Consider the following 19,252-nt stretch of genomic DNA (forward strand, 5'->3'; position numbering starts at 1 on the left):
AGCAGAGAGATCTCGGTGTCCATGTACACAGATCCTTGAAAGTTGCCACCCAGGTTGACAGGGCTGTTAAGAAGGCATACAGTGTTTTAGCTTTTATTAATAGAGGGATCGAGTTCCGGAACTAAGAGGTTATGCTACAGCTGTACAAAATTCTGTTGCGGCCGCACTTGGAGTATTGTGTACAGTTCTGGTCTCCGCATTATTAGAAGGATGTGGAAGCTTTGGAAAGGGTGCAGAGGAAATTTACTAGGATGTTGCCTGGTATGGAGGGAAGGTCTTATGAGGAAAGGCTAAGGGACTTGAGGCTGTTTTCGTTAGAGAGAAGAAGGTTGAGAGGTGCCTTAATTGAGACATCTAAAATAATCAGAGGGTTAGATAGGGTGGATAGGGAGAGCCATTTTCCTTGGATGGTGACGGCGAGCACGAGGAGGCATAGCTTTAAATTGAGGGGTGAAAGATATAGGACTGATGTCAGAGGTAGCTTCTTTACTCAGAGAGTAGTACGGGAATGGAACGCTTTGCCTGCAACAGTAGTGGATTCGCCAACTTTAAGTACATTTAAGTCATCATTGGACAAGCATATAGACGTACATGGAATAGTGTAGGTTAGATGAGCTTCAGATCGGTCTGACAAGTTGGCACAACATCGAGAGCTGAAGGGCCTGTACTGTGCTTTAATGTTGTATGTTCTATTTTTTTAATGTGGCACCCACAACAGGACTCAATACGTTAGCTGTGGCCCAACAAATGTCTTGTGCAATGAAGTTTCACCAGACCTAGAATCATAGAAAAATACAGCACAGAAGAGGCCCTTCTGTTCATTGAGTCGATATAATCAAAAATACACAAAATCTACAAAAGTCCTACTTTCCAAGCAACAGGCCTCCCTGCTGTTACAATTTATGTAATGGTTGATTAAAGCAGGTGTCCAGTATGCCTTCTTGACCAGTCTATTATCCTGTCAGCATCTGTGGACAAGTATCCCATTAGGACCTCCATGCTGCTCGCCAGTTCTCTTCCTCTTTCTTTCTTTGTCCTTCCTTTTTTTTCTCCTTTCTTCTCTCTCGCTCTGTAGTGACTCTATTCACCATCATCCCTTTTAACTAGGTAGGAAGGGCTAAGAGAAAATTGTGACCGGGAACCACATGGCGGATCGAGTGTGGGCTGGTGAGAGTGTGCCAGTGAGGCAGCGGTGGCAAGATTGGGCCAGTGAAGCAGCGGTAGCAAAATTGGGCCAGTGAGGCAGTGGCGGTGAGAGCAAGCCGTTGAGGTAGTCCAGTGCAGGATGCTGGTGGCAGCATGGCATAGGCTGGAAAGCTCAGAGTTGGACTCTGTTGGAGGCATTCACAAGGAGTGGAAAGTCCTGACTGGGACTGCAGCAGTGGAAAGGAAAGTTGGAATATGTGTTATTTTATCTTATTCTAAGTTAATGTGAATAGTGTCATGTGTGCACAGTGAAGGTACAACTTTCACTGTATTTTTACATTGAATACACATGACAATAACTGATTCTGTATACTTGCAAGCACAAAATTGCTCTGTAACTCTGAACTTCCCAGTGTCTTACCATTTATTGTGTAATTCCTTGTCTTTTTACTTACAGTCATTGAGTCATTCAGCATGGAAACAGACCCTTCAGTCCAACTAATCCACATTGATCATATTCCCAAACTAAACCAGTTTCATCTGCCTGCATTTGGCCCATATCGCTCTGAATCTTCATGTACTTATCCAAATGTCTTTTAAACATAATTGTACCCACACCCATCAGTTCCTCTAGAAGTTCATTCCAACACTAAGCATTCTCTATGCAAAAAGTTTGCCCCTCATGTCATTTTTAAATCTTTCTCCTCTCATCTTAAAAATCTGCTCCCTAGTTTTGAGCTTCACCTTCTTAGGGAAAAAAAATCGCTATTCGCCTTATCAAAGCCACTCATGGTTTTATAGACATCTATAAGGTCACCCCTCAACATCCTACATTCCAGTGAAAAAGGTCCCAGCATATATAGCCTCTCCTTACAACTCAAACCTTCCATTCCCAGCCATATCCTGGTAAATCCTTTCTGAACCCACTCAGTTTAATAATATCCTTCCTATAAGAGGGCAACCAGAACTCCACACAGTATTTCAGAAGAGGCCTGACCAACATCCTGTACAACCTTTACGTGACAACTGAACTCATGTACTCAAATGTCTGAGCAATGAAGGCAACCATACTAAATGTGCATCACCTCACACTTATCAGGGTAAAAACACATTTGCCACTGACCTGCCTGAACTGTTTATATCATCCTGTAACAAATGACATTTTTCCTCACTGGTAACCACACAGCTAATCTTCATGTCATCCACAAACTTATATATCTGTCCCCAAACATTTTCTTCTCATAGAGTCACAGAGATCTTCAGCACAAAAAGAAGATCCCACAGCCTATTATGTTCATGCCAGTCAAAAATAACCAACTAACTTTTCTAATCCCATTTTCCAGCATTTGGCCCAAAGTCTTGTCTGCCTTGATATCAAAAGTACACACCTAAATATTTTTTAAATGTTACGAAGGTTTTTAACTTTACCACCCTTACAGACAGTGAGTTCAAAGATTCACACAACCCTTGGTTGAAAAATTTTTGTCACACATCTCCTGCCCCTTAAATCTATGTCCCCTGGTCACTAACTCCTCTATCAAGGCCAGCAGAAGTGGCTGAGGTGGGTACCTTAACAACATTTAAAAGGCGTTTGGATGAATAATTGGATAGGAAAGGTTTAGAAGGATGTGGGCTAGGTGTAGGGAAATGGGGTTGGTGTGGATTAACGTTTTGGTTGGCATGGACCAGTTTGGGCTGAAGACCCTGTCTCTGTGATATAGGATTCTATGACTCTATCACTCTCTAAATTTCTTCCTGTCTATCCTATTCTGGACCCCAAATTTCTTCTCAATATCCTATGCTCCAAGGAAACCAAGCACAGACTGCCCAATCTCTCCTTATAGATAAAAACTTCCCAGCCCAAGCAATATCCTTAAAGATCTGCCTGCACCCTCTCCAGTGCTATCACATTCTTCTTATAATGTGGATTCCAGAATTGCACATAATACCGCAGCTGTGGTCTAACCAACATTATACAGCAGTTCCGTCATAACCTTCCTGCTGTTAAATTCTCAGCCTTGACTAATAGACACAAGGCAACACTTTATCCACATGTCCTGATACTTGAAGGGGCCAGTGTGCATGCACTCCAAGGTATCTCTGATACTTAATGCTTCCCAGTGTCCTACTGTTCATCATGTATTCCTTTGCCTTGTTATTCCTTCCCAAGTGTATCTCACATTTATCTGGATCCAATTCCAGTTGTCACTGATCAGCCCATCAGACCAACCCATCTATTTCCTCATGTTGTTTACGGCACTATTTATCACTCCACCAATTTTTTTTTATCATCTGGCCTCTTTCCTTGTTATTGTATCAGATGCCCTTATCAAAACTCCTTTTTTTACCTCCTTCCCTGACTTGGCTGAAGACCCAGAATCCTAGAAGACCTGATAGGACCTATGCATAGACCTGCTAGTAGTAGTCAGCATGTAGTGCAGAAGATAAATCAGGAGATAGGAAGTACATGTAAGAAAGGCATCATTAAAATAGCCTTGGGGGAGTTCAACATGCAGGTAGATTGGGAAGATCAGATTGCTACCAGATACCTAAAAAAGGAGTTTAAGGTGGATCTTCAAGATTTTTTGGAGTAGCTTGGGGTAGAGCTGACTAAGGAACAATTAATTCTGGAATTGGCGATGTGTAATGAGGCAGACATGATTAGGGAGCTTGAGGTTAAGGAACAATAGGAAGTAGTGATGATAATATGATTCAATTCAAGTTGTAGGTTGAGAGGGAGAAGCTGGATTCAGATACAATGACATTAAATTGAGTAAAGAAAATTACAAAGACATGAAGGATGAGCTGGCCACAGTTGATTGGAAGGGGAGCCTCGCAGAGAAGTCTGTGGAACAGCAATGGCAAGTGTTTCTGGGGATAGACAGAAGGCATAGCAGAAATTCATTCCAAAGAAGAAACATACTAGGGGAGGATGAAGCGACCATGGCTGACAAGGGAAGTCAGGGAGAGCACAAAAGCAAAAGAAAAAGCATGCAACATAAAGAAAATTAGTTGAAAGCTAAAGGATTGCCAAGCCTTTAAAAATCAGCAGAGGATAATGAAAAAAGCAATAAGTGGATGAGAATATGAAGAATGAGAGTAAGCAAGCTAGTGATATAAAATAATATTTCAAGAGTTTTTTTAAGACATCTAAAACACAGGAGCAAGGCAACAGTGGACACTGGATCAACAGAAAATGAGGTTGGAGAAGGGTAATAGGGAACGGCATTTGGAATAATGTGAGTAGTTTTGGGCCGTGTATTTAAAGGAAAGATATGCTGGCATTGAAGGTGGCCCAGAGGAGGTTCACAAGAATGATCCCAGGAATGAAGGCTTGTCATATGGGGAGTGGTTGAAGACTTAGGGTCTGAACCTGAGAGAGTTTAGAAGGATGAAGAGGGGATCTGTTTGAAACATATTGAATACTGAGAGGCCTGGATACAGCAGATGTTGAGAAGATATTTTGACAAATAAGAGAGAGTGGGTCCCAAGCGTGCAACCAGAGAATGAAAGGACAACACTTTAGAAATGAGATAAGGTGGAACTTTGCAGCCAGAAGGTGGTGTATCTGTGGAATTCATTGCCACAGAAGACTGTGGAGGCCAAGTTTTATGGTAAGTTTAAGACCAAGATAGGTAGATTCTTGGTTAGTAAGCAGATCAAATTTTATGAGGATAAAACAGGAGAATGGGTTTTAGAAAATATCAACCATGATCAAATGGCAGAGCAGACTCATTGGACCGTGTGATCTAAGTTTGCTCCCATACTTTATTGTCTTATAGCATACTAAGCTGGAATATATCACAAACAATAAAGGACCCAGCACTGATCCCTGTGATACTCCAGTGAACGCCAGCCTCCGGTTACAGAGTCAGCTTTCTATGACCATCTTTTGTCTCCTCCCACTCAGCCAGTTTTAGATCCTACTTATCAAGCTACCTAGAATCCCATGTGCTATTACATTCGTTATCAGATTCTCATGTAGGATCTTGTCAAAGACTTTGCTGAAATCCTTATAAATTATATCACCATGCACGCATCCTCATCTACACACAAGGTAGCCTCCTTGAAAAATTCAGTCAGACTTTTTAGGCATAACCTCCCTCTGACAAAAACATGCCGACCATCCCCGTTAATCCTTGCCTCTCCAAGTGGAGATTAATTCTTTCCTTCAGAATTTTCTCCAATAGTTTCCCTACTATTGATGTATGACTCAATAGTCTATAATTCCTAGGTTTATTTCTAAGAATCTTCTTAAAAGGCAGACTCACATTAGTTGTCTTCCAATTCTCGGGCACCGCTCATGTGGCCAGAAAGGAAATAAAATTTGCATCAGAGAGACTGTCATTTTTTTTCTCACCTTCCACATAGCCCGGGATATGACTCATTCAGATCTAGTGATTTGTCCAATTTTAAGTGTCCAAACCTCCAAAATCTCCACACTGCCCATGTAAGACTACTCAAGAACTTCACAGTCCCACTTCCTGCATTCTGTGCCTAGATCCTCCTCCTCCCAATTAAAGATAGGTACTAATGTCCTCCAGCTCCGCGCATAGATTTCATCTTGGTTACTTACCAACTCTTTCCCTTGTTTTCCTCATTCCCTTGACATACTCATTGGATATCTTGAGATTCTCCCAAATCTTACCCAGCCATGTTTCTTCAACCCCCTCTTTGATCTTCTTTGCTGCCTTAAGATCCCCCTTGCACTTCACATGTACCACTAGGGCCTCTGCTCAATTGCTCCTTTTGAATCTTTAACAAATCTCTTTTTCTTCATATCCAGTCTTGAATACTCGTAGACATCCTATTCCTAGATCCACATTTCCCTGGGCTTGTTACTAAATTTCACCCTTTAATTCTATAATAAATTCTCTGAAGAGGTTGTTTAGGAAGCATCAATAATATAAGTGTGATATTAGAGTGCTAGGAGGGAAAGATGCCACAGAAGTAGGATGCCAGGTGGGGCCTAAGGTGGCAGATGGTAGGATGTCAGGGGGGTAGGATGCCCAGGGTGTCAGCTGGAGTGGGCAGGGTGCCAGGGTACAAGGGCAAAACAACAGTTACGTTTTTAGTCTAGGTTGGAGTAAACTGGGGGAAGGTGTGTAGTGGGAAGTAGGATGGGTGCCGTGTTTTGACAGTCTGGGTTCAGCAGTGGAAGGGTTCAGGTCCAGTGGTGGAGTAGGTGGAGGGTCCAGACTAACAAGGGAAGGAGAATTAATGGTTGAATCCAGTGTCAGGACAGACTGCAGGCTGGTGGTGGGGTCTACGGTGGTCGCATCTAGTGTCAGGGCGGACTGCCGGCTGGTGGTCCGGTCTGTGTTGGTAGTTGGGTTGGTCAGGTCCAATGGGAGTCAGGTCAGTTGATGGTGGATTGAATGCAGTGGCTGCAGTAGAGGGGAGTTCAGGATCCAAAATGGTCCAGTGCAGGGTTGAGTCAGATAGCGCTGGGGAATCAAGTCTCGACAGTATGCAGTTGTGTTGGATCCTTGAGGTGTCAGGGATATATGAGTAACTTAAAAGTTGATAAGTGCAACTTCTTGTAAGAAGCAGGTGACTGATTCAACCAGGTTTTGCATTTGGCTACACTCTTGTAGCCTTGAGATATGTTGTGAATCAAAATCCACAGGCAGATTTTGAACAATAAACAGGAAATGAGAGGAAAAAAATACTCAACAGGTCTGGCATTATCTGTGGAAAGCCAATTTTATATTCTTGATTGTTCATAGTTCCCAAAATTTATAATTGACAAGGAGATTTTTTTCCACCTCAAATTCTAAGATTATAGGGATCAATTTAGTAATCAGTTAAATTATATGAACACTGGCGTGGCAGATGATGAATGAAATAGACCTTGATCTTTTTTGCGTCACAATTCCTATGTTGCTTTACACAGTGCAGTTACAGTGCATTATGAGAATCCCTTTACAAAGTACATATTTTTTAAATTGTCACTTTAAATATATCAATTAGCTAGTTAAACTTTTGTGATTTAACCAATGTATCAACAGTTCCAGATGTTCAGTGTTGTTGAGTCCAATATTCAGAAGGCATATTTAAAAGAAAGTAATTTATTCTGTGAAAGATGAAAGGGTGTCAAACAGCCTTTATAAGCAAAACAAAAGCAGAAATTGCTGGAAAAACCCAGTAAAACTTGTAGCATCTATGGAGAGTAAGCAGATTAAACATTTCAGATCCAGTGAGCCTTCTTCAGAAGGTAATGGTAGCAGGGAAAGATGGTCTATAAGCTGAAGACAGGGTGGGGCGTGGGGGTGGTGTTGTGGAGGGCTAAAGAAAAAAATGATAGGTGGAAACAGAGCCCAGATGGACAGAAAGACAGTTAGACAGAGAAAGAGATGGATGATGCGAAGACAGGGAGAAAGAAAAGCTCGGTGAAAATGCATTTGCTATGCTGAAAGCAGCCAGTGCCAAGAAAAGGCCTGAAATATAGGCGCAGCTAGGAATAAGGAAATAGAATTCATGACTTTAAAATTATTGCACTCCATATGGACACCAGAAGACTGCAGGATCCCCAAGTGGAAAATGAAAAGGCTTTTCCAGCTTATGGTGAGCCTAGCTGGAGCATTTTGCCTTGCCTGAGTCAGAAATGTGGGCCAGTGGATACAGTGCGTGTTGAAGCTCTGGGTTATTTTTGAGGACAGAACATAGGTGTTCTGCAAAATAATCACCCAGTCTGTGTTTTGTCTCCCCACTGTAGAGGACACCATATTTTAAGCAGCAAATACAGAAAATTGAATTGAAGGAAATACAGGTAAATTTTTCCTTCACCTGAAAGGTGTGTCTCGGACCTTAAGTAGTAAGGAAAGAGGATGCAAATGGCCAGGTGACAAACCTTCTGAGATTACATTGGAAAATGCTATGGGGGTGTGGCAGGTGTTGGGAGTGGACAAGGAATGGATCAGTGTGTCCATGAGGGAACAATCCTTATGGCATGCTGACAAGGGAAGGGACAAGATATATCTGGTGGTGGCATCCCACTGGAAGTGCAGAAATGGATGTGATCCTTTGCTTGTGATCCATCCAGGCCCCAAGGAAACTTTCCACATAAAACTGATGTTCACCTGTACATCTGCTGATGTGGTATATTGTGTCTACTGTTCCCGATGTGGCCTCCTTTACATCGGGGAAACCAGGTGGAGGCTTGGAGACCGCTTTGTGGAGCACATACACTTGGTTTGTGACAAAAGACAACACCTACCAGTTGCGAACCACTTCAACTCCCCTTCCCACTCCTTGGACAACATGTCTATCCTGAGTCTCCTCCAGTGCCACAACGATGCCAACTGAAAACTGGAGGAACAGCACCTCATATTCCGCCTGGGCACCCTACAACCCAATGGTCTCAATGTGGCCTTTACAAGCTTCAAAATCTGCCCACCCCTGACCTCATCCCAAGACCAGTGCCCCCTCTTAGCCCCGCTCCTTGTCTTTTCTTCCACTTATCCGCTCTTCCCACTTCACTGGCCAACCCCCATCCCAACTTCCTACCTACACTCACCTTTACTGTCTTCATCCCCACCTCCTTGACTTGTCCATCTTCTCTCCACCTATATGCTCCACTATCTACCTTCTAACACCGCCTCCTCCTCTGTCTGTTTATTTCAGAGCCCCCTTCCCCTCCACCATTTCTGTTGAAGGGTCCAGACCTGAATCATCAGCTTTCCTGCTCTTCTGATGCTGCCTGACCTGCTGTGTTCATCCAGCTCCACAACTTGTTATCTCAGACTCCATTATTGGCAGTTCCTACTATCTCTGAACAGCAACACCCTTGTTGGCAGGCTTGATTAGAAAATTCAGATTACATCTGACAGCATGGTGTGTAGTCAATTCAGAGGGAGATAGGTTCTAATTGGTGAAAAGGCAGAGAAATTAAGACTACTGATGCCATGTCAGCAGTTCTTAATGAATCGGTCGAGTGCAAGTAAAAGATCTTTCCTTCTCCCTGGCTTACTATGATCCATCCTTTTATATGCCTAACTGTGTTTCTCTCTGTCTGGGTTCCATTTTTACCTTTTGTTTATTCCTTTACACCTCACCCCACGTTCAACTCCTGTCATCAGCATATATACCATATTTTCCTAAATACTATCAGTTCTGAAGAAGAGTCACTGGACCCAAAACGTTATCTCTGCTTTCTCTCTAAAGATGCTGCTCGACCTGTTGAGTTTATCCAGCAATTTTCTGTTTTTGTTTGAGATTTCCAGCATTTGCAGTTCTTGGTTTTATTTTAACTTATGGTGACGATGATCATGACTGATTTCTGCCTTTTTTTTAAGCTCATCACTATTCATTTGTGTATATATGTATCTTGCACCTTCTATAAAACAGGGAAAAACAACAGTTATCATTTGACTCACTGTTACATTTATCTTCTAGGATTTTCAACACGTTTTTACTGAATATGGCAGTTGTTACACTTTCAACCATGATGATATCACTAAAAGGAACGCAAACACGTCAGGAAGAGGATTAACCGTGATGCTTGATATTAAACAGGTTCATTTTGCATGATACTAAACATTAGAATAAACTGTTTATTTTGGAAAATATTGGGAAACTTGAACATTGAGAAGTAATTCAAACATTAAATTAAATGAACATTATCCACAAAAATATTTACCACAAATGCTTTTTATACAGCAAAGGAAGAAAAATGTCAGTCAAATAATCTGAGTGAAGCCATTGTGGTGATTTCATTCAGTCGTTAAAACTAGAGGAAAAATCCTTTGTTTATATTTTGTGTCGTGCATGAAAATGAGTGTCACCTCCACTGAGGAATGTGTTGTCTTGTGTGATTATGCAATTTTCACCTCTTTGCATGAGTAGTGTAGCAAATCTTAAGGATCAACAGGTACCCTGCCAATATCCTTCAGAATCAAACATCCAGATGCCACATTTAAAGAGCAGACAGACAGCCATTCTTTCACTGCAATCCAGAAACGTATGTTGGTCAACCCCACCAAACTCATCCCATGATGAGCTCCCACCCCCACTCTCTGCCACACCTTACTCCCAGCAAAGACACTGGTAGGACAGGAACTATAGTCCACATGATTTTTTGATCCCTTGCTGTAGGTTCCCTTTCAAGCTGTCTAGGAAAGGTGGTCTTGTGATGCAGGGATGACAACAAGTGGCACTTGTGCCAACCAAAATTGTCTACACAGAGTTGGCGACACATTAGGCCAACAAATGAACCTGAGCCCTCTGCCACAAAAAGATGAATAATCTGCTGTATTCCATAAAGGTAATGAACACTATCTAGTAACTGCAATGTCACATTCATCGACGCTTCAGGCATTGTAACTGTGAGCTCAGAGGACTACCATAGAGGAACATCACACTTGAGCCTCAGCACAAGATGGGATAAATAGACTGAATGCATGACAGCTACTTCATGTTGTCAATATTTTACTAGCTGCAAAATACGTGATTGTAAGCACTTGCAGATGAGTGTTCAGGAACATTACCATGCATGTTCATAATGTGCTCATGTAAATCTTCGAACAACAAACCACTCAGGGAGCAGTCCCAAATTGGTGGTAGGGTACTGGATGTTTGGATCTCCATCCTCTCAACAAACTGGCAGGGATGGTACATACCTGTGCCAACAGGAAGACATGACTCTCAGGATGCAAATCAGAATGCTTCCATTCTGTTGTTATCAAAGATGCCAAAAGAGTGAAACATTATTTACGCAAGGGAGTGTGCGTATCCTTTGGATCATTATTTTTCTTCACCACTCCAATTACTAGCAGACAGTCTGGAAATAATCAAAGCAGGCAACCTTACCCTAGTTCCGCCTCAAGCTCTAGCATCACCAACTGAGCACCTCTGAGAGTCAAAACAAAGACCATCACAGCATTCACCAGTAACTTCCACCAACACAGATATATTTACCTCAATAAGTGTATACTATAGATATTAATCAAGGTCACAATCTGATGAGGTCAAACTAGCCAAAGAAGTAATTCATAGAATTCCAACAGTGTAGGAGCAGGCCATTCAAGTCTACACCTACCTTCCAAAGAGCATCATATCCAGACCCACCCCCTACCCCAGACACTATGGGCAATTTAGCATAGCCAATCCACTTAACTTGCACATCATTGGACTGTGAGATGAAGCTGGCACGCACCCATGAGGAGAATGTGCAAACTCCTCTCAGACAATCAACCGAGTCTGGAATTGAACCCAGGTCCCTAGCACTGTGATACAGCAGTGCTGACCACTGAGCCAATCTGTTGCTTACTGGCACTAGGTGAACAGCTAGGGTCCAGGCGCTTATAAAACCCAATGCAGGATGTGTATTTCTGAACTCAGCAATAAGACATGCAAGATGTCATCCTTTTTGATTAGTTTATGGCAGCGGATTCACATTCATTTGTTGAGATTCATACACAAGTAAAGGTACATAGAGCAGAGTTGCCAGATGTCATGTGCATATGAAAGATGGCGAAGATCATTCAAGCGCTATCTGATATCACAGCTACAGCATGTGAGCACTTGGACCCTCCATGGGAAGGATAGCTGTCACCTTGGAGAACCAAGGTCGAACAGAACACAAAGCAGTTTTCCAAATTTAGTTTGCATTACAGCCGTAGGTGCACAGCAAAATGTCAGAGAAAGCTGGAGCTAAGTAACTAAAGGAGTTAGTTAAGACAGAAATGGGAAGAGGCGTTTTGATGTTTTTCCCTTTTCTAAACTTTTCAGCCTCAGGAATTGATTTTTATTCTGCTCCAGGAGATGTAGTTGATTATTTGTTGAGTATCTGGTAAGTGATTAAGATTTATTCTATTCTTAATATTAAATACATTACATCAACTGGGAGTAAATTTTGTAAATATATTATATATAAATTATATATTTGTATATAAAAATTACTGAAAAAAAGGATACTTCCTGATAACACATTAGGATGGCAGGATGGCACAAACCCAGTATTTGGCAGATCCTGGATGCCAGATTGGTCTAAAACAAATATGTTTTTCAGCATGTGTTTGAGGTTTGAGCATTTTCAGCTCAGATTTGGCTGGAGGCTGAACTACAGACACTGAAACGTACCAGGGAGGGGGCAAGTTAACTGGATTCCTTGTACCTAGAGGCAGTCACAATCAATAGGTTTGGACCTTATGTTTTCGTCAGTGTTCAGGCACAGAAGTGTGTAATTGCGTGCAAGGCAGTTAAATGGAAACAAAAGGCAGGAGCACAGGAGCCTCAGCCTTTGAAATTGTCCAACTGCTTTGAGGTACATTCAACTAGCTGGGATAAAAGTAAGGGTTACAGGATGGAAGAATTTACTGACTGTGGCACAGTGGTAACATGACGACACTCAGAGGTGATGGAGTACTATAAAAAGGCATGTAGTAGTATTGGGAGACTGAAAATACTTGGGAAGTAGGGAATTGTTTAGTGAGAGGTCTACATGAGAACTGGGGAAGTGGGATCTGCATTGTTTTATATGTCGTTGAGATGCCATGTGTTAAGGTCAGGTGAGCTTGGGAGCAGTCCAGAGCCAGCAGAAGAGGTATAAGCATTGTTAAATAAAGTGTTCCTGTTCAGATTCGTCTACTTGTGTATAATTCCTGGTTCCAGAGGAAGTACCAAGATAAGAACTGTCGATACGTGTGGGGTTAGGCCAAAGAACTGTGTGCAAACACTTTTATTGTTGTAGGAAGTTATCGCCTGGCATTTGGAAATGACATAGGATTAAGGAAGTAACGTTGAGGGAAGTGATTGTAAAGGTATTCAGGCCAGGGCTGTCACCAGGAAAAAAGGTACACATCAGTCAGCGGGCCGACAGACAGGGGGTTGGGAGGGTGCTCGGGTCAATGCCTGAAGAAGAAAGCACACACCCAGGAGCAAATGAAATTGTTGCCGAGAGTGGTCACCAGAAGTCTCGGGCTGCAGCCAGTGCCAGGCAGGAGCAGCACACTAGCACAGCCGCTGAGGAAGTGACTGATGCAGACAGCCTTCGAAGGAACTTGCACTACAAGTGACTTCTAGACTTGAGTGGTGAAAAAATTGTCACTGGTGGGAAAACAAAATGGCAAGTCAAATTGGAATGATGGGATTGTTTGATGAACAGTCAGAAAATAGGATTTTATATATAGATTGCTTTAGCTAATTCTTAGAAGTGAACAAAGCGACTAAGGACATCATGGTACTGGTGTTCTTAATCGGGAGCAAGGCCTTTATGATTCTAAGGAGTCTGGTGCAACTGGAGAAATCCACAGAGAAGACATTCCAAGAGCTATGCAAAGTGTAAGAAAATTATTTCGCACCCACATCCTGATGATTGTGGAACATTTCTGTTTTTATATATGGAAACAGCATGAAGGAGAATCCATCACCAAATTCATGGCCACCTTAAAGAGGTTAGTGGAACATTATGAATTCAGATGGTTCCTCCAAGATACCTTGTGGAACAGTTTGATTTGTGGGCTCTGGCATGAAGCTATCTAATGGAAGTTACTAACAATGATAGATCTGGATTTCAAGGCAGCTTTCGAAATCGCTGCCACAATGAATTTGACCGTCACTGAACCAACTCAGTTGACGATGCCTGGATGCATCAAGTAGTGGAAACTCAGCAGTGTGGTACCAACTGGATAATGCCATTGTTATGGCAAGAATGGCCACAAGAAGTCAACATGTTGGACTCAAAGCTCAATGCTGCAGGTGTAAGGAAGTGAAAATTGCCTGAAATTGACGGGGATAACCAAAACAAGAGAAGGGGAATCAGAAAGAAGCAATCCCAAGGAGAAGGCACAATGTACATGCCACCAGCCAGGAAGTAGAGCTGTGAGCCAACTAGGTCTGTGGAAGAAGCAGAAGGCCCAAAGTCAGCAGAGTTTCGGTTAAACACACTGTCTGTACAGAGAGAACCTGACCCTTGCTGCACTCTTCCAAAGTAGAAGCGATGACACTAAATATGGAAATGGGTATAGGTGTCCCTGATTCCTGAATCAGTCTGAAGGGAGTGGTTAAGGGTGCCATCATTGAAGCCTGCCAAGATTATACCATGGATATACATGGAACAAGTGGTGCCATGGAAGGACTATGTAGTGGTAAAAGTAACGTAAAAAGACAAATGTGCAGAACTGCTACTTTTAGTAGTCAAAGGCAAATACTCTGAATAATTCAGACACTCCTGGTTACAAAATTAAGTTTAAACTGGGGCATGATTAATAGGCTGTCATATTCAAACATGAGTTTGCAAGAGATCTTGGGCAAATACAAAGATATCTTCAAAGGAACCCTGGGGAAAATGAATGGCATCAAAATTAAATTAAAGCTAAAGTCAAAGGTTTGTATTATGAGTCTGAAGGCATGTTCCATTCCGTACCATCTGGCCTAAAGAGGAGGTGGAACTAGAATGGCTGTTGAATACAGAAGCATTTGTACCAGTATTCACCAGTGAATGGGCCATTCTTATCATTTCAGACATAAAAATAAATCATGTAGTGAGGATTTGTGGTGACTTTAAGATCTTTAAGGTGTGTGAATCAACACTCACTTCCAGGTATTAAAGATCTGTTCAGTGAACCGGCTGGGGGAAAGAAATTCACAAACATGGATCTGGCACAGGCCTGCTTGTTGATGGGAGTCACAAATTAAGTTGAACAAAAGGTGCCAACATTGTCACCCTTTCACCTAAGAGAATGGCCTCAAACACCATGGCAGTGGATTCACAATGATTTTGTGGGACCAGTTGTAGAGTTTTGGCTTGCGATCAGTAATTTGCTGAATTTTAGGTGGTTCAAATCACCTCCGTACCCCTGGTTCTGACACTGGACTTATGTAAGAATGTGAAATGAAGAATTCAGTACACAGGTGCTTTGGGGGCAAAAGCATCTCTGTGTATATTAAATACAGAAGAATACATTACAAAAAATAAAGTCAAATACAACAAACAATGAAACTGACACTATCAGTTGAACAGAGGACAGTAATTAAATACACTATCAAATTAAACAGAGGTTCAACACTATTTGAAGCGAAACACAGTTTTAATCTCAGAAACTATAATCAGGCTTCCTATCCTTGAGGGCACTGCACCCATCTTACCCTCCCTGCTAGCTCAGTTGGAAACTTTCGGGTCTCTGGAGTTTTAGCTTACCACTGAGGAAAACACGATTTTAAAGTACTGTTGGCCATTCCCACTTGCCATACCCAGTGCCTCGCTGAAAATTTCAGATGGGGTAAGCCTCCAGTCTGGGTTGAGTTCTCTGATACAGTAGGACGTGTAGTGGATTTATCATGTGAGTACCTGGTTTTCCTTGCCTTGTGGAGTTTTTTGCCAGCTGGTTTTCACCTCAGAATGTGTCTGAGGCCTTGTGATGTCGTTCGGGTCAGTAGTTTTCAGAGGTTGTCGGTTTTAGGTCAGTTGATCATGGTCAGTTGCCATTGGTTCCCCTGGTATGGAACAGGCCTGTGTCCATAGGCTTCCAGATTGCTGTTGAGATACCTCTTCTGGAGATAGCTGTGCAAACATCTCTAGGGGAGATAGCTGTTTGGGATCTCTCTTTTGGAGATAGCTGTGGGGGTCTTTATTGAGGCAGTAGCTCTCGCTAGTGAGGTTGGGTCCTGCAATTATATTAATTGCTGGTCTCTTATCTTTGCACCAAATCTGAGATTGCCATTGTGCTACTGGTGTTCCTTTGAGGCAACTGGCTTCCCAATCGTTAAGAGTAGGTGTCTATATATTTTGATGAAATGGAGTGTCTGGTATCTCTGTGCATGAATATTGATCGAAGTTGAATGTCTGAAAGAAGCCTTTGCAGATACCAGTCTGGGTTGGTGAGGATTAGGCCTGATTGATTGTTCTTTTAGAGCGGATGAGAGAATTGGATTTTCAGGCTGAACAACAGTTCCAAGCTGCTATCTTTATGCATTTGTAATTTTCTCACAGCATAGCCCAACTGTCTTTTTTTTATAAGATTTTAAAAAACTTATTTGAAAAGTCCAGGAATTTGGTCCAGTATTTCAGAATATGAGGATTTTTGCTCAATCCTACTCAGTAGAGGGACAGATGTTTCTAGTGGCCATGGATGCCCACACTAAGTGGCCCATGCTGGCGGCCATGAAATCAGAATCGACTGAATTAACAATAGACTGACTGGATGAAATATTTGCTTGGTTTAGGAAACCTGTCAAAGCAATGAATGACAATGGCCCATAGTTTATGACACAAGAATTTGAGGAGTACCTGGAAAATCACAAAGACAGACATGTACACTTGGCTCTGTAATGAATGACAATGGCTCATAGTTTATGACACAAGCATTTGAGGAGTACCTGGAAAATCACAAAGACAGACATGTACACTTGGCTCTGAATCACCCTATGACAAATAGCCAGGTGGAGATATTTGTTCAAACCTTAAAGCAGGCCTTCAAAGCTTCACAGGGAGTAGGTTCACTAAGATGTGAATGAACAGCACGTTTAGGAATACGTGATGCTCTAGTATTCTCGTGTATCCTTGACGTCCAATCAACCTCTGAGAACCATGTTTGACTTGGCATGGCAGGAAGAAACCAAAGAGATCTTGGAGAGAAAACAAGATGGACAGATAGCCAGAAGGGCGGGAAAGTCAAGATTAAGGTTGTTCCAAAAGAGGGGAAACAGTATTGATGTGGTATTGTATGTGAGCGAGAAAAGGATCTTAACATGGCGGTGGCTCAAACAGGACCTGTGCCATATATGGTGCAGCCTAGGGGTGAACTGGTCTGGAAGAGTGGGCCAGTCAGTTACCAAATCTCACCAGCAGGGTGATATTCCTTAAATACCAAGCCAGTTCAGATGGCACCAGCAGTGTGTCTTGTATAAGGGGTGAATGATCATTCTTCCATGTTTCAGTAAATATTCTTGATTATAATGTAGGTTGGCTACAATGCCTATATAATCTTAATAATTGATGTTTATGAATAAAAGTTTTCAAAATAAAGGGGGAGGAGGGTTATGTATTATGCTCATTCAAGAGACTGGTCAGGTGGCCCAGAGGGGTGGAGCTTGGATGCAGTCTAGAACTGGCTGTCAAGGTGTGAGCATCAAAGAACAAAGAACAAAGAAAATTACAGCACAGGAACAGGCTCTTCGGCCCTCCAAGCCTGCGCCAATCAAGATCCTCTGTCTAACCTGTCATCTATTTTCTAAGGGTCTGTGTCCATTTGCTCCCCGCCCATCCATGTACCTGTCCAGATATATCTTAAAAGATGCTAACGTGTCTGCATCTACCACTTCCGCTGGCAACGCGTTCCAGGCACCCACCACCCTCTGCATAAAGAACTTTCCGTGCATAAATGAAGTGTTCCTGTTGAGATTTTTTATTCATCTGTTATTTGTATAATTCCTGGTTCTAAAGGAAGCATCAACACAACAAGTACCAATAGGATAGTTTGGGTAGAAATGATAAAGGCAAGAAGTCACATGTGGGAGTATTGCACAGGCCACTAACAGTAACCATATGATAGGGGGAAGCAGAAGGGAATAAATAACAAGAGCTTGTCAGAAACGCGCAACGATATTAGTGGGAGACTTTAATTCACATACCAATTGGAAAAGTTAGATGGACAAACATAGCCTAGACAGATTAAGTTAAACTCAACCTGATATTGTGCAATACTATGAATAATTTGTGATCTCACAGTGAAAGTCGACTGAGATTACCACAAGGGGCTGTCATTCTCAAAGTCGATCCTCAACTGGTTATCCTCAGGTTGAATAGCACCAATGCTCTCTCTCTCTCTCTCTCTCTCTCTCTCGCCCTCACCCACTCTCTCCTTCTCACACCTTCCTTCTTTCTCCCTTTCACATCCTCCATCTCTCTTTCGCTCTCTCTCCCTCGTTCTCCCAGAGAGTGGTGAGCTTATTGAATTCTGTGTCACACAAAGGCCAAAACATTGAAACCAGAAGCAGCTAGAAATATTTCTTAGGGCTAAAATATTCAAAGGGTATGAGGCCAAAACAGGAACAGGAGTACTGAGTTGGAAGGATCAGCCATGATCAATCCGAAGTGGCGCAGTAAGGTCAAAGGGCTACATTGCACATGCCTGTTCCTATTTTCTATGTTTCTATAATCTATAGTTAGCTCCAAATGATAAAAGATAGAATCAAACTGAAGGATAAAGCACATAATTGTGCAAAGAGCAGCACATGTCAGAAACTTGGACAGAATACGAATAACGGCAAAGTCAAACCCAAAAAAAATTAGTAATAAAGAAAATATAATGTTTAAGAAAAAGCTGGCCAGTTTCTATAAATACTTAAAGAAGAAAAGAATGATCAAAGTGTGAATTGGTCTTGTAGAAAGACTGGGAATTTAATAAAGGGAAGTAAAAAAATAGCTGATGAATTGAATCAGTATTTATTATAGATGAAATAAGAAATGTTCCAGAGGCAAAGATAAACCAGGAAATGAATTGCAGGCTGGAGCCACGGAAAATCACAATCACCAGAGAAATAGTATTGAAGAAACAGTTTGAGCTGTGGGATAAAAAGTGATTGGGTCTTGATGGACTTCACCCTATCATCTTCAGTGAGGTGGCTAGTGAAACAGTTAATGCATTAATTTTAATTTTAAAAACTCCATTGATACAAGGAAAGGTCCCTTTAGATTGGAAGGTTACAAATTTCTACCTCCCTTCACTGAAAAAGGGAGGGATACACAAAGAAAGAAACTACAGTCATTTGGTTAAACATCTGCCATTGGGAAAATCATAGAATGTTAGAAGCTATTGCTAAAGAAAATATAGCAAGACACTTGGATGAAGAACATAGAACCTAAAACAGTGCAGGACAGGAATGGGCCCTTCGACCCCTGATGTTGAGTCGAACATGATACCAAGTTAAACTAATCCTTCTGCCCGTCCCCAGTCCATATCTCCCCATTCCTTGCATAATCATTTACTTTTCTAAAAGTCTTTTAAAAGCCTCTATTGTATCTGCCTTCATTACTATACCTGGCAGTGCATTCCAGAATCCTACCACTCCCTATGTAGAAAATCTTGCCCCTCACAACTCCTTTGAACTTTCTCTCCTCACCTTAACTGCATGTCTCCTAGTATTAGATATTTCAACTCCAGGG

The 19,252-nt window shown here is 42.0% G+C and overlaps 1 protein-coding gene across 1 annotated transcript in view; it reads left to right on the plus strand.

Annotated features, from left to right (window-relative positions):
- Positions 1–19,252, plus strand: part of LOC125456084 (acid-sensing ion channel 5-like) — a 219,369-nt gene that overhangs the window by 93,304 nt on the left and 106,813 nt on the right. Inside the window, exon 6 of the mRNA XM_048538782.2 lies at positions 9,544–9,663. Within this exon, the coding sequence (XP_048394739.2) occupies positions 9,544–9,663 (120 nt within the window). The remainder of the gene's footprint in view (positions 1–9,543; positions 9,664–19,252) is intronic.

Source organism: Stegostoma tigrinum, chromosome 1, assembly GCF_030684315.1.
Source record: "Stegostoma tigrinum isolate sSteTig4 chromosome 1, sSteTig4.hap1, whole genome shotgun sequence".
NCBI classification, from domain to species: Eukaryota; Metazoa; Chordata; class Chondrichthyes; order Orectolobiformes; family Stegostomatidae; genus Stegostoma; species Stegostoma tigrinum.